The following is a 15158-nucleotide window of genomic DNA, read 5'->3' on the forward strand; positions in this document are numbered from 1 at the left end:
TCCTCCGCTTCTCGAAGCAAATCCGAAAGTTATGGATCGACTTTGCCGCCGTACGAAAGGCTGCAGGTAAACCCGGCAAGAGAACCACTGCGGCTGATGCAGAGTTTATGCACATCTCTCAAGTAAGGAAGAAGCCGTAATTTCCCCGGCGACCGCGTCGCCTTGGTGGCGCTGCAGCGGATCCTCTCTTCTCGTTTCGACGCGCTTTAGTATTCAGACTATATGCAATAATTTCGCGAAGACCGTGTCAGCTGACTACGGAATTTGCCCGCCGCGATACGCTTGCGTACAGTCCGTAAACACCTAGCTGATGATTCTGAACCGCGGGGCGGGTTCGACGCCCGATGTGAACGGTTTCGGTTTATTCGCCCCGAGATGAGGAAGAAAAATAAGTTCTCGGGCTTCCCCGTACCTCAACGTCCCGAATTTGCGAAATCATATACAAAAAAGTTATTGCATATACGAGCGAACGTTACGCGGGCAGGTGATGAAGCATAACGCGTGTGTACGAGCGATGCAAGGGGGGGAAGAGATACAAATGTAGATATCGGGGAGGGGGAGAAAACGAAATCTTTCGGGCTTGCTTCAACCGGGGCGAGGGTAAGGGAAGTAAACAACTAGCTGCGCGAAGAAGGGTCGGAGAGGATTACGTGCGGTGGCGTATTTCACTTGTTTTCGTTTCTCCACGCTGACACCCTGCAGCAGCGGTTCTAGCGTTACCGGTCTTCACAATCTATGGCTCTGTTTTACCGACGACATTAGTCTATCGTACACGTATCGGTAAAACAGATTTCAAGATCATTCCGCGCGGTGTTATACGTATGTCGACGTTTCTTGAATACATGGTTCAACGATTAAATTACCATGTAAACGAAATTGTAGGAAACGTAGAAAACGGATTAACCGCGGTGTTGTTGTGAAAATAAAAAATGAAACGACGAAGAGAGAGGGGCCGCTAATTCCCCGCGCGTTTATAGTAATATTAGCATCAGACCATAAAACTTAAAATTAAAAAAGAAAACGTGCCCGCTATCTCCGTCCCCGTCGAGCTGCACCGTTCCCGGTTTCCTGTTTGCCCGTTCCCGTTCTTGCAGAGCGTAATATATTGCGAGAGCAGCGCCCATCTGCAACAGCCTTACTTTCATAAAACTTCCGTATTTTTTACCTCGTTTTGAAACGTACGTAGAAAATCAGAAGGTAGACGGTTTTAATATAAAAATATTATATAAGGATACGAACTTGCCAGATAAACTTTCCCCGCGTCATCCTCGCCCCTTCTTCTGCGTTCCGGATACCTACACAGACTAGCCGCAGCAGGCGGTGCCACCGCTACTATTTCACCTTCCAAGGCGACCTAACGAAGAACTTAGGAAACTTGTATGACGCGGTCAGCGAGCGCAATAGTGGGTGAATTTCGCGCATGTATCTACGAGTTACCAAAGATCTTCGATCGGCGAAAATCGCCGTTCTTGCGTGTTTTTCTTTTAATTAGCATTCCGCCGAGGGATACGAAAGATGAGACGCAACAGGCGTGGAGAGTGAGTCGTAAAGACGAGGGTCTGGTGCTTGATTTAAAAAACCTGAATACGAATAACCGTAATTTCTTCTCAGGACTTCGAATCTTCCATATATTAAATCCCTTTTCATTACATCTTTGCACCGGCGGCATTGTAAATGCAACGCGGGGCAAAAGCTCGCAGCAAGGAAGCGAAGAAAACGAAATGCACAGAGGCAAGAAGGAAGGAAGCGAGGAAAGAGAACATTAAAGATTTAGAGGCGGACGTAACCACCTCGCGCTCTTTGCAACTGCGCTTTATGATTATTACCAAGAGCTCGGAGAGCTGTACCTAGTTGGCGAAATTAAAAACTTTCTTAAGGTTATGTACTTGAGGGATTTTCGCGCGGTGATATTAGCCCCAAAACTCGCCCGCTGCCCCCTAATTAGTTTTTAATTTCTACTTTTTACCATCCGATCGACCGTGTCGCGAAGTCTTACAAGCAAACGTCACACAACAAAGGAGGGAAAGAATCAAGCACGGATTACAAAAATCACGCTGCAGAGACCCCTGCACCGTTGGATATAAGGGAGGAGGATAAATGAAGCGTGGAATAAAAGACGAAAATAGCTCTACGTAGGAATGAAAGGAAGGAGATGACTCGAGCCTGCGGAAATTTGAAATTATAAATTATAAACGACGCGATCCGAAAGCGAGTATTCGGCCTCTTTTGTTTTTTGTGTCTCCAGTGCCTTCTTGATTCATACAATTTCACGCTCCGCTTGACGCCCAAGCGTGCGATCCTCGACTTCGCTTTACATAAAGATCAGAGCATTAAAAACGCAGGCTACACGAAATCCGCCCATCCCCCACCCCCCCAACCCCCGCCCCCGATCCCTTTCGAACCCCATCTTCGCCGACGAAATCGCAAGTGTTACGGGATTCTCTCTCCTTCGAACGTGAACGCGGCAGGGATTGAGCCAATTATATGCGACGCGATACCTATACTCAAATTGCTTTCCGTCTCTCCCTCCGACGGACGAGTTTTATATAAAACCTAGACGCAGTCAGCTACCACGGCTCGAGAATCAGCTGCACTGTTAAAAATATTTGTACGAAACTTCCGTGAAACAGTGAATTACCCGCAAGTTCGCTGTTTGTTCAATTTACAAGTACGATGGAATTACTTTTTTGTATTTTTCTTCTAAGTATTTGTAAAATCAAACATTTTCATCGTAAATTTACACCTAATCTGTAAATCCAAAATCCCATTTCGTAATTTGACAACTATTTTGTACACCAAATGTGTAGTGAATTTACAATAATTTTTAACAGTGTGAACAACACAACGGCCATGCGGCAAGAACGAAATGAGCCGAGGTTTCGGGCTCGAGTTTATATGGTGGCGAATCGCGTTTTCTCATTTGACAAGTAGACGTTGAAGAAACCCGAGACCCTGAAGTCGGCGCCACGTACACACAATGCAGGAATTTTTCAACACCGGCCCCGATCCTCCTCTCAGGTTCTTCTCCCGCTCAGCTCTCTCTCATGCAGGCAACGCTGCATTGTTGGAGTTAATTACGTATAAGCGCAGAGTCATAGCGGGCCCCGAGTCTTTCGGGCGCCTCGAAAAATCGGGGCCCCTCAATGACCGTCCGACAATACGAACCGTTTAGGTCTACTCAGTCTTCTTTGAACCGGTTTGAAATTGTTTTCATTGTACCGTCGATTTGTTAGGGTGTGTAAAACGGTAGCGAAACTATTAACTCGCCCTTTTTTACAACTCGCACGATATTCTCGTTGGTTCTAGGCATCGAGACGGGTCCGTCCGCGATGGCCGGCTGTCGAGCAGACGGATCACAGCCTCCGAATGTCCCGTACCTCTCTTACAAGACCCTCTCGTCACGCCCGTTGGTTTGATTTTTCGCGGAATCATAATACACGGGCACGACGCGCGTCCTCGGGATTGATTCCCGGAGGAATCTCAAGGCCGTCGGGCCTACGGGGCCCCGAGATGAGAAAGGGCCCGCGTTTTTTCCTCCTTAACCTCCCTTTCAATCTGTTAATCGATATAATCGTGCCCTTGCGCCCAAAAGAGGGACCGATTTTGCTGGGAACCGAGCTCCCCGAAAGTCGGGATGCGTTCCTTAATAGGCTTAACCCCCCACCCCTTCGAAACCCCTGCGCAACGCTCGAATCCCATATCTTGAGCAGTTAAATTGTCATTTAGATATCAAAGGGAGCCGGGCGACAACACTACCCGGTTCGCGGATGAGGGCGTGAGAGGTAATTTGGCTCAGTGAAACACAAACAGTATATTCGCTCGCTTCCACGCACAATTCACACCCACAAAGCCCGAAACAGCCCTCAGCTATTGTTGCTCCAAGCATAATGGAATCTCCGCTCTGCTCTGCTCTGCTCTGCTCTGCTCTGCCTTGCTGCCTGTCCGCCTGCCATTTCTCTGCTTCGCTCTTTCGCCGCCGTCACACCGTATGGATATAAAACCAGAGAGAGCGAGAGAGAGGGAGAATTAACTGCGGCTTAATGGGTTTACAATTGGATTTTACCATTGCTTCTAGGCCCCGACACAAACGTACAATTGACACGCCTCTCGCACAAAGCGTTTCGGATATGGAAATAAAACTTTGGGTATAAGTAAATTTCAACAATAATGAGACTCCTGAACTTGAAGAAAGTGCTTGTCTTTGTCCTTCTTTCACATCGGTTAATTTCTTTCGAATTCACTTCGTCGAAACTGTTATGAATGTTTGATCAGAGGAGGGGGAGTACGACTCGGACGGTCAGAAATCATACCTATTTTTAGGACTTTTTTTTAATGAAATCATTTAGAGCAATTTGAGTTTGAGAGCCTTATTATTTATAGTTTGAAGAAAATTTTTTCATTGAATTTAGTAACGAGATGGCGGCATGGCGTTTTCACTTCGGTGGCGCAGATTCCTCGGTCGATTTTTATCCCATCGACCTGAAATTTTGACACAATCTTTAAAATTTGTTTGTCGATTCACGTTCGTCGGTAGATTTTTGAATTATGATTTCAGAATTTTTTTTATAACATCTTTTTGTTCATAATTGTATACATTTGAAAAAAAATATTTTCAACATTTGGGCTACAAGCTCGAACTGAAAAAAGTGTTTTTGACCCGAAAATTTTTTTCTATTTGTTACAAGTTGAACAGTGATGTCAGGAGATGCGCCACCGCAAAAACCCTCGAGTTCGGAGTCGTTCGCTACTTATATGAGCCAAGCCGCCATTTTGTTATTGATTTCAATGAAAAAAATTCCATAATGTTCCTGAAACTATGAATAATAAAGCCCTCAAACTCAAATTACTTCAAATGTTCACAGTTTCTTTTAAAAAAATTCCTAAAAATAGGTATGATTCTAGACTATTCAAGTTGTACCCCCACTCCCTCCCTTAAAAGTCGATAATCCACTTCGCTCCGATGAACTTCACCAACCTGTACGATTCATTTGAAAGAGATGGCGCCAATTGTGGCTGTTGAATATTTAGTATTTGGTTCGATGAGATGAGATTAGGTTAGGTTAGCCAACTCAATCTTAAGCCTTCTTCCCAATACCGTGGAACCTGACGACACTTTGAATCAGTTTTAAACTTTTGAATGAAATGATTATGTATAATGCAGTATGGCAAAAGTGGGAAACAATTCGGATAGGAATTATTTCAACCAGTTACGTATGATCGATGATATGGCTAAACACTTCGTCACAGTGGAAACGGTGAATATTCCTCCATGATTGGTTTATGTAAAGCATTCGCCGAGATATGCAATTTTCAACGAATTATTCCCGTTAAGAGGGATAAAACTTTTTACGACTCTACCAGTGGTTATGAATTTTTTTTTTTTTTTTTCATTTAAAAACGAAAAACTCTATCTATCTGTATAACGATGAAAGCTCGAGACTGATTCGATTTCTCGAACTAATTGGCAATCCCGACTCTTTTTGAGGGTTGTAAATAGAGTTTGCGGTTTTCGAAGTAAGAATCCGTTAGCGAAAGGGTGCGAATCGAGCTTTGAACCAAGTTGTGCTGCAGGTTCTCGCAGCGTTATACCAGATCTTTTACATTCCAGTTCGAATGGTCGCCTCGGATTTCGACGTCAGGTAATAAACGCACGGAAGAGTCCCCGGTTAATTCGACGTGATATTATTAAAGGACATTTTCCAGTTTTCACCCTAATCCGTGGAATTCAGTGAGCTGCAGACCGCGTCGCACGACTCAACGCCGAACCTTTCCACCCTCCTTTTCTCCTCCTCTCTCTTCTCTTCTCTTCTCTTCTCGCCCTCCGCTGCTGCCGCCTGTCGGGCGAGTCGAGTTTTCCACTAATTACTGCTTTGTTTCATCGCGGTTTCACACGCTGCTGAACATGTCCCGAGAGAGATAACCGAGCTTTATAAATATACACGCCGTGCGTAAACTGGCTACCAATGAAGCTTCGTGGCGGGATTTGGGTCACCGCTTCCTCTTCGTAAACTTCGCCCGCGCGCTTCGATACGTCCCGTTTTTGAACACCGTGAATCTGACTAATCTTCTTTCTCGTTTCCTTACATGTTTCAGAATCCCTGGCCCAGGAGCTCGAACTCGAGAGGAAATCCCGACAGCATCAGGGCGCCGAACGGGAACAAGTCAAATCCCCACTACAAGGTATGTTGTACTTCACGCGACAAATGAAACTACCTTTTCATTCTAGTTGAAAAAACTTCCCGATACCCAAAGAAATTGCTCCTCGTGCACGGCTTCGAGCGTCCATTGATCTTGTGGTAAATGGTTGCGTAGAATCAAAGAACATCACAGTCACTGAATATTGCAGTCAATAATAAGCCTTTAATTAAAATAGGGACATAATTTCTTTATATACGGTAAATAGGAAAGTAGAGAAACCTATTTCGTGTATCGGGCAACATCTTTCATCTACGGTGAAAATTGCATGAATTTTCTGTGTTTGATGCCAAAGATGGTATAGCGGCGGAATTAACTTTGTCTGCACGTGCAGGAATCAGTCATTGATCTTTAGTCGGAACTCTAGTTGGCCAAGTTTGAAAGCCGGGCGAATTTCAATCGAAAGTTAAACTCCCGGCTCGCGGTCTTGAAAGATATATCCTGAACCCTCCGCCAGCTGAAGCTAATGAATGACGTTGTAGCGGGGAGTGTACACAAGAGTGGTAGCAGTAGTTTCTTACGATCGAAAATAAATTTAAATATCCAATTAGAAAGTACACAGAGGAACCCCCGCCGCTTTGCCTCACAGCATTTTCTTGCAGCAGATTCGAAACTTGGAAGTTCGCAGTCCTGAAACTTGGCGCAAGAGCGAGCAAAGTTTCTTTCGCAAAAAGCCACGACGCCATTTTGGTACTGCTCAGGCACTGTTGCCGCTGCTGCAGTCTAACTAATCTTGTTGCTTTGCTACGTTAATCCTGCCAATGACGAAGTGAATAATTGTTTTCCCATGCGTCGCGCGGCAAGCTTCGTCTAATTAATCAAAGAGTTCCTGAAACTTAACTCAACCTGAGTATCCCGTTAATTAATTCCTCTTTCATCAATACGCCCAAATTTTCAATTCACAAATTTATTTTCACGTGTCCTTTCATCTTTCACGTATATATGTATATCGTCTTTCAATTAGTCATCTCATCACCGCGAACCCTTGGTGCAATTTTTTTCGTACTTTGTGGCTTACCGATCGTGTATTCGAGCTGCAAGGACCCTATGAATCGTCTACTAAAGAACACGTATTGTATTCTGATTATCTATCGATGGATTGATCGAATATTTTTGTCCAAGAGAAACCGAACTACGTATCAGACTAAGATAAAAATTTACAAAACGATCAAATATGCGATCATAAGCCTCGTTCGGTTAGCTTTTGAGTAATTTATTTCAGATTCCGTTATACTAACGAAGGTAGCTTGTAATATTACGAGGCGTTCATAATTGAATTACCGCATTAAATATTATAATACATTCAATTTCCCGCATACTTCTGGAATTGAGAGAAAAAAAAATCCTAGAAGTAATCGAATCTCGTAATAATTAGTAGAAAATAAGACAACGTTGCGACCCTTGTAGAATTTAAATTCCCCGAAAAACAATATCTTTGAACTCCATGTTGTTTGATTTGCATAATTGAGAAGCAACCGGAGGCTGTACTCGCCTCTCTCTTACTCTCTGTAGAATAACGAAGCATTATCGAAGTTGTACCGTATTGTACAATATTATACTATACATATTACACGGATATTTTTAAGAGTAACGTTCGTACAGATTTTCATGATTTTCTGATATTCTCAAACCTTTAGTATACTTTGATTTCTGGCCATAATTTTCGAGATTTTAAAACGTTTTAAATGAGAATTTTATATAAATATAATGTCGATCCCGCGAATATTAATTTTGATTCGTGTCAAGTCTAGATGATAATAGATAACAAAAAATGAAAACTTATCGCCTGGTTCTTTCGCGTAAGACCGTACAAATTAAGGATTACTGCAGCTGATGTCTCGTAAAATTTGAATTTCAGTAATAACTCGATAATCGTTGGATATTTTGAAACCCGATTCGCCGAACGGGCCTAGCTGTACAGAGTGATTATCTAACAACCGAATGGTTCATCGTCTGCTATAATGTAATGCGCATGCGCTAAAATCCGCGCGCAGTTGTTTACCAACCTCAACAGTTTTGACACATATCGGCGAGGAGCACAACTGTGTTGCCTTGTGACGATTGGTCACCCTGGCAAACAACTGGACTCGGATTACAGCGCATGTGCATTACACCGTAGCAGACGACGGACCAATCGGCCGTTAGGTAATCACTCTGCTACGAATTTTTACAGAAATTGTGACATTTCGTATTATTTCGTAGAAAATTGTGAATATACGTATAGTTTTTCGTAAAGAATTGTCAACTTTCGCTAAAAATTGTAGTATCTTGGAGAATTTTTACTGAAAAAAATACAAATTCTCATGAATATCTACAAGTCTTTATGAGAAAACAATTTTTTGCACACTTTTTTGTACGAGACATCCCAATTCCCCTGAAAATTCGTGAAAAATCGTAGAAATCATTATCTCCAGGGTAGCATTGTGAATGGAATATGTGTCTCGAAATGTTTGTAGACAAGTTACAGCGGCGGAGGGATCGCGTATAAACGTTTCGTAGATAGGAGCCGTCCCCCGTGCTTATGCGGACATTGCGTGGGTGCTGGAAGGTAATGAATGTGCAGCCTCGTCTTGGGGGTGTTCTGTATAACGGCAGAGATATCTCAAGGCCCTGTACGAAGAACCTCTGACCCGCGAGCCTATTAATATTCGATAGCTGACGCGGACGGCCAGAGATCGATTGTCCGGGTATCGCGGTCGGTCAGGAGGGCGGGAAAATAGTCGGAGAGAACCGACAGGTCATTCGGTACGGCAGGCGCCGCTCACTAATTACCGTTGGCTGCAGCGAAAGAATTAGTCGAGGCCGAGGACCGAGGCGAAGACGAAGACGAAGTCGAAGTCGAAGTCGAAGTCGAAGTCGGAGAGGTGGCCGGGCGCCGATTTTCGTCCGGGGCGGTAGAAGCGGCAGCAGCTAGTCGAGTCATCGCCTCGCGCTGCCTCGCTGCTCTGTCCCTTTGAAGTAAGGCCGCCCCTTCAACTTTTTATCGAACTGTCGTTTATGATTGAAAAAGACTACATTAATAGTCCCTGCAAGACTTTTTAAGCCCGGCCTCCGCGCACCCTCTTCGCCTCGACCGTGTTCTTCCGACTCGCGGCTCCGCCGCTCCCCCGCACTTTCTACCAGCTCGCGGCACCGGCTTCGATCCGATCGTTGAGGCCCGATCCTTGGGCTCGGATAGCTGGCCAAGGCCCGTCGACAACTCGACTACTTTTTAGTTTTTGACAGGAGGTTGCACGGAAAATAAGACTTGTGGTATGCGTGCGCGCATGTGTAAAGTGCCCCGTTTCCGAACGGTGCGGTAAAAGCACACTCGCGCATGCGCTTAGCTGAAATTTTCAATTTTGCACACCAGGTTTGATTCTTGGCGCGTGCGCAACTTCCCGATAATTCAATTTCATATTTTTGACCCGAGTATAGTAGAAACCAAAGAACGAATCTTTCACTTCGGTGTATTTGTTACGGTAGATTCGTTATAACGTGAACTGTACGAGTACCACCCAATAATTGCTAATGAATCTTGATTAACTTTTCATTGCAGAGTCTCGGACGGGTTACTACAAGAATTCGGTCCTCTTCACGAGCGCGACTTAGATAGTGGATCGCTCGACGACGATGGAAAGAGGTCGTGGTGTAGAAAAATCTAGTTACATAGGTATAAATAAAATACCACAGAGAGGAGCGTCGCGCGAACGCACAGAGCCGACGATCCGTCCTCCGGGCTCGAGGATCACCTGAAGGAAGATCAACGCTGTCAATGAGCCTCGAGTTCTTGTACGTTCCTTATCATACATAACATCATATATATATATATATATACCTATTGCGTTTAAAGTTGGATACCCGTAATTTGTGGCGTGAAAATTGGTTCAAAACAAATAAAATATGAAAAAAAGAAAAGAAAACAAAGCCGAACATTTTTTAACGACGATATTACTGATCGCTACAGATATCATACGACAGTATATATATGTATACACGTATAATGCAAATATATCCATCGGTATACGTATGATGTGCATACAGTGTGTGATATGACGTACGAGCGGAGAGTATGTGAGGTACTTCCAGCGGGGCTTACGGACGTTCGACATTATGTACGATTAAAAACTGAAATGAAAAATTAGATTAAAGTAAACGTTATATTGCGACGCTATCTCAACGTATGATAATAAAAATAATAATATACCATACTATAAGTGTATCCTATAGCTCGTGAACTGATTGAAAATCAGGCCAAGAGGTGTATTATATTATATAATATAGCGTATTAATTAATTACTGCAGTCATCAAACGACAACTCGTGTAGGTAAATATACATATACATAATATACATACTACAGATTCGATATAAGTTGGATCGACGTTCATCGCAATCATTTTCGTCATCGTTATCACGCATCGTCATTATCGTTGACTTTGTCATTATTATTATTATTATTATTATTATTATTATTATTACGTCATTATATACTATCATTAAACACCTAGTATTACATTACCATCAAGAATTATAGTTGTCAAGAATTTTGTTACGCAACACGCGAGTCGCGTTTAAATACCCGTAACATTATACGCAAAAAAATAAAAATAAAAATTCGAATCGAACAAGAAGAAAGAACAACAAATTTCTTTTCCCCGTGCGTATAAATGTAATACGTACATATATGTACGTGTAAGGCAAAAAACGTTTTAGTTCAATTACACCATTATACATATATATATATACAAATATTATGCATGTACAGTGTGGGTAACATATCAATTACAAATCGGATCATCATATTTCGAACGCGGATGATTAAACCAATTATATATTATATATATATACGTACGTATATATATATATATATGTACGTGTATATATATATATACATATACGTACCTATACATATACCTTTTCATTTCTAATATTAATGTATAATTTATTCGTTAGCGCGTATGTAATAATATTTAACGAAGCGATCAAAGATGTGACTTTTAAACATATAAATATAAATAATTATTACGTGAATGAAAAATTAAAAAAATGAAAATAATTGATAATAAAATTTAACTAAAAAAAAAAATATATTTATAAAGACTGCTTGAGAGTGTGCGCGAGCGTTCCTAGAAGTACTAATTATTACATCAATTATGTATTATTATTACATTATTATTATTATTATTTAGGTAGGAGTGTGATAAGCGTAAAATTTCTATTTTCTTTTCATTATTCGGCATTTTTGATTCGTATTCTCCATCTTCTTACAATATCCTCAATATTTTTCAACGTGTGCAGTGAATTTGAACAGTGCATGATTATAATTACATCGCGCGTCGTTTTCTTTGATTTGACTATTAGATCAGATCATGATCTTACAAAACCGGGATAAATGAACCGAGACGATGCATGCTGAATTCGATTCAATTGGCGAAAATGTATCCAGCTCGTAATCGATACCCGGTGAAGAGCCAAAATTGCAATTCAGTCTGCCGATAAACATGTATTTGAGTAAACTAGAGAGAACGAGAGAAAGAGAGAGAGAGAGAGAGAGAGAGAGAGAGTGAGAAAGACACACACGATACACACCCAGCTGTTGAATTGTACAATGCATACATCATATTATTATAAACGAAAGTTTTCCAACAATTCACCTTTAAACCATTATTTATATACCATACCATTATACTGCAGTTATATATACTTATATATATTCGCGTTTCGCTTTCGACTCGAGGCCGATCAGGATATTTGGAAATATTACGTATACGCAGGTAACATCCACGATTATTTCCATCGATCCTCGAGGCATCCCGCGTACCTATCACACATATACATATACATATAAATATAAATATAAAATCGTGTACAAAGATTATCCTCTAAGGTTCTTGTGTTGTAAAGATCACATAATCATAGCGATTAGGGTATGAAATAACTATAAAAATTTAATACCTAGACTCGAGAATTAACCACCGATATCTCAACTTTATTGCCATTATACATACACACACACACACATATATATATACACGGTATACATGATATATACAAGTATATACACCGTCGGTGTAACTTATCAACGAAGAATCCTTCAAATAACCCACAAGTCCGAGCCTCTCGCTCGATATCAAGCAGTTATCGTCGTTATTGCGGTATAACGTACAACGACAATCCGCGTTAATTGTCCGCACAAAATGTTGTATATACACCGCGATTCGTTTCTCATTTGCACATATGTACAGAGACTGCAGGCATTTTGCGTTCCGCGATAAAAGGATCATCGTCCGTCGATCTTGATCTATCGAAAGTCCGAATTTCTCAAAGCCGGAATAATTTTTGCTACGGGAAACGATTCTTCGTTTGGTCGTTATTCGTCATTTTTATTATTATTATCACTATTACCATCGTCGCTATCGTCATCGTCATTATTATTATTATTATTGTCATTATTACTGTCATCATTTAAAACTCGGCAAGTTTAACGAGAGAATGGAATAGAAGAGAAATTCAATGTAGTTATGAATAAATGCAGAGTGTGAGAATACGAAAACGGGGGAAAAGCGTAAGAGTAAAAAAAACAAAAAACATACAAAAAAACACAAGTAAAATAAGAGAAAAATACAAAACGCGCTGTAGACGCAAAATGAAAATTACCATGTGAAAATCGCCATTGCTAATATATACATATATATATATATATATATATATATATGTATATATAAGCCCGACCCGTTGCACGATTCAACTAATTATTATTATTATTATTATTATTAATATTAATATTATTACATTACGTTACTTGCGTTAGAAATATAAATAAAAGAACGGGCGGGGATCAGTGGCGACTTTCAAAGCTCAGACTTACTATATACAATCTAGCATGGAAAAGAGAGGGAAGAAGAGGAAGGAAAAAAAGTAAACCAAATTAAAATAAAAATAAAATAATAATAATGTATTCATGTAATTCAGCATTATTAAATATAAATAAATAGTTGTTATTGTAAAATTTCTTCAATATAATACACCAAATCGTCAAATTCATTCGAGAAACCCTCGTTGATAATTCCTAAAATTCAAACTACCCGCCACTCCTTGCGTTATTTCTAGAATCCTTTGACTGTGTTATACCTACCTACCTAAAATGCATCAGAGGTAAGAATTTTTCGGGAAAAATTTGAATCCTCTTATCTGCAAAGCGGAAATGCGGAGGGAAAAAAGATGCATAGAATGGAAAAAGTAACGAGTATGACGGAGTGCCAGCCTGCCTTTAGGCACGTATCAACGGGACAAGGTGGTAGGTATTGTCGAGCCTCGAATCCTTCCAACCGCAGGAGTCACGCGAGGCCTTTCATTGGTCAGCCGAGTCTCCGCCCTCCGTTCTTTCGTCGTTGTAATAATAAATAATAATGATAACACCACTCCGAGGTACGTAGACACGCTGCTCGTTTGCCGGATTTCGCTACATCTACACGCGGACGCACCTAAGAAGGAAATACCTCGCCAATAACCGCGAATACCGTAGAAGCACGTTAATTGGACAACCCACACCTGATCTCGGTTGAACCTCGAGATTTACGCCTCCGGATTTTCATCCGCTCCGCACTGACCGAGGATCATGATTCAAGACTCGAAAATCATGTGAAAAAGTGTCGAGACAAAGCGTGAAATTTTTTCACCGATAAATTTATATTGCTCGTCTGGTTCTATGTGACGAGCAGTAGCTGATTTTAATCGTAAATCAATTCTCCATGGTTCGTTAAAGTCTAATTATGATCGACAATAACATATTTCTTCTTCTTATTACGAGTCTGAAATCTAAAAAAAAATTTACCGTTATATATATATATATATATATATATATATATATTTATTATTTTTCTGCCAGCTGATAAACTCAAGAATCTGTCGCGGACAATTTGTAGAGGCTTCACTCACGACCAGTACGAACTTTTTTCCCAAACAATCGGCCGACCAGCCAAATCAGTAGAATATATTACGTGATTGCCCGACGATGCTAATAACAATCAGGTGTTTGAAAATAAAATTCTGTATTGAAGCGTTTTTTTTTTTTTTTTGAATCACAGAGACTTTATCGAATCAGATTCGAGAGACGATCATCTTCAGTTGTCACGTTTAACTTTCGTACTTTTATGTTTTTGGCCTGACCCTACGAGTCTTAGAATGTCCGACGTGTGTCAATTCGGAATGTTATATTCGGGTGTCCTTACCTTTGAAACGAGCTTTGCGCGGCGCAAGCTTCGTCACTAATTAACCCGTGCTGGTTCTCACCTACGTGCTGCAGAGTCGACGATCACTTTATTGGTCCGACGCGAACCACTGAATCTCGTGAGTTAACAAAGCGGAACGAAGGAGGACCGAAGTAAGCTCCGCTATCTTCCGTGAAATAAACGTCAAAGTCGTTTGTGCACGTGCGCAACGTGTTACGTATAAAAAATTTTATGCATAACGCGCATTGCTTTGTACGTATTGTATACATTTTCGCCTGTAATTATAGTAAACCAGGCCCACAAGACACGCTTCTTGCACCAAATTCCCACCAATTATATCGGGTCGCGATAATTAGTCATCACAAACACATGTTTATCCCAGGCATTTCAAGTTTTTATATTTCTAAACCACGTACACGCCTCCCGGGCTTCGGAGAGATAATCGGTCGTAAAATTTGGGCTCATCGTCGAGCTACGATTTTCTCTCCGTATGTATACGATATATGCAACGCTTCCTAGAAGCTTCGGAGAAGTGAAGAAATTTGACGGTTAAATATCTGCAATCGTAAACTCCGTTATAGATACTTTCACTTTTCGCTTTTAGGTATAACTCTCAGATTAAGATATGTGTTCTATTTTTTTTTTTTTTTTTTGTTTCAATATTTTACAACTGCAGAGCTGTGGCAAATACTTTATTCGCCAAAGCAGAAAAACGAGCTCGAAATTTCGATGACGCTTACCGTAATTGCTC

General features: G+C 41.1%; 1 protein-coding gene across 3 annotated transcripts in view; it reads left to right on the forward strand.

Annotated features, from left to right (window-relative positions):
• Positions 1-13086, forward strand: part of LOC124300453 (dachshund homolog 2) — a 183754-nt gene extending 170668 nt beyond the window's left edge. For all 3 annotated transcript variants that reach the window (XM_046754579.1, XM_046754580.1, XM_046754581.1), the window contains 2 exons: positions 6094-6180; positions 9734-13086. In XM_046754579.1, the coding sequence (XP_046610535.1) occupies positions 6094-6180; positions 9734-9786 (140 nt within the window). In that variant the 3' untranslated portion in view covers positions 9787-13086. The remainder of the gene's footprint in view (positions 1-6093; positions 6181-9733) is intronic.
• The last annotated feature ends 2072 nt before the right edge of the window (positions 13087-15158 follow it).

Source organism: Neodiprion virginianus, chromosome 3 (assembly GCF_021901495.1).
Source record: "Neodiprion virginianus isolate iyNeoVirg1 chromosome 3, iyNeoVirg1.1, whole genome shotgun sequence".
Lineage (NCBI taxonomy): Eukaryota > Metazoa > Arthropoda > Insecta > Hymenoptera > Diprionidae > Neodiprion > Neodiprion virginianus.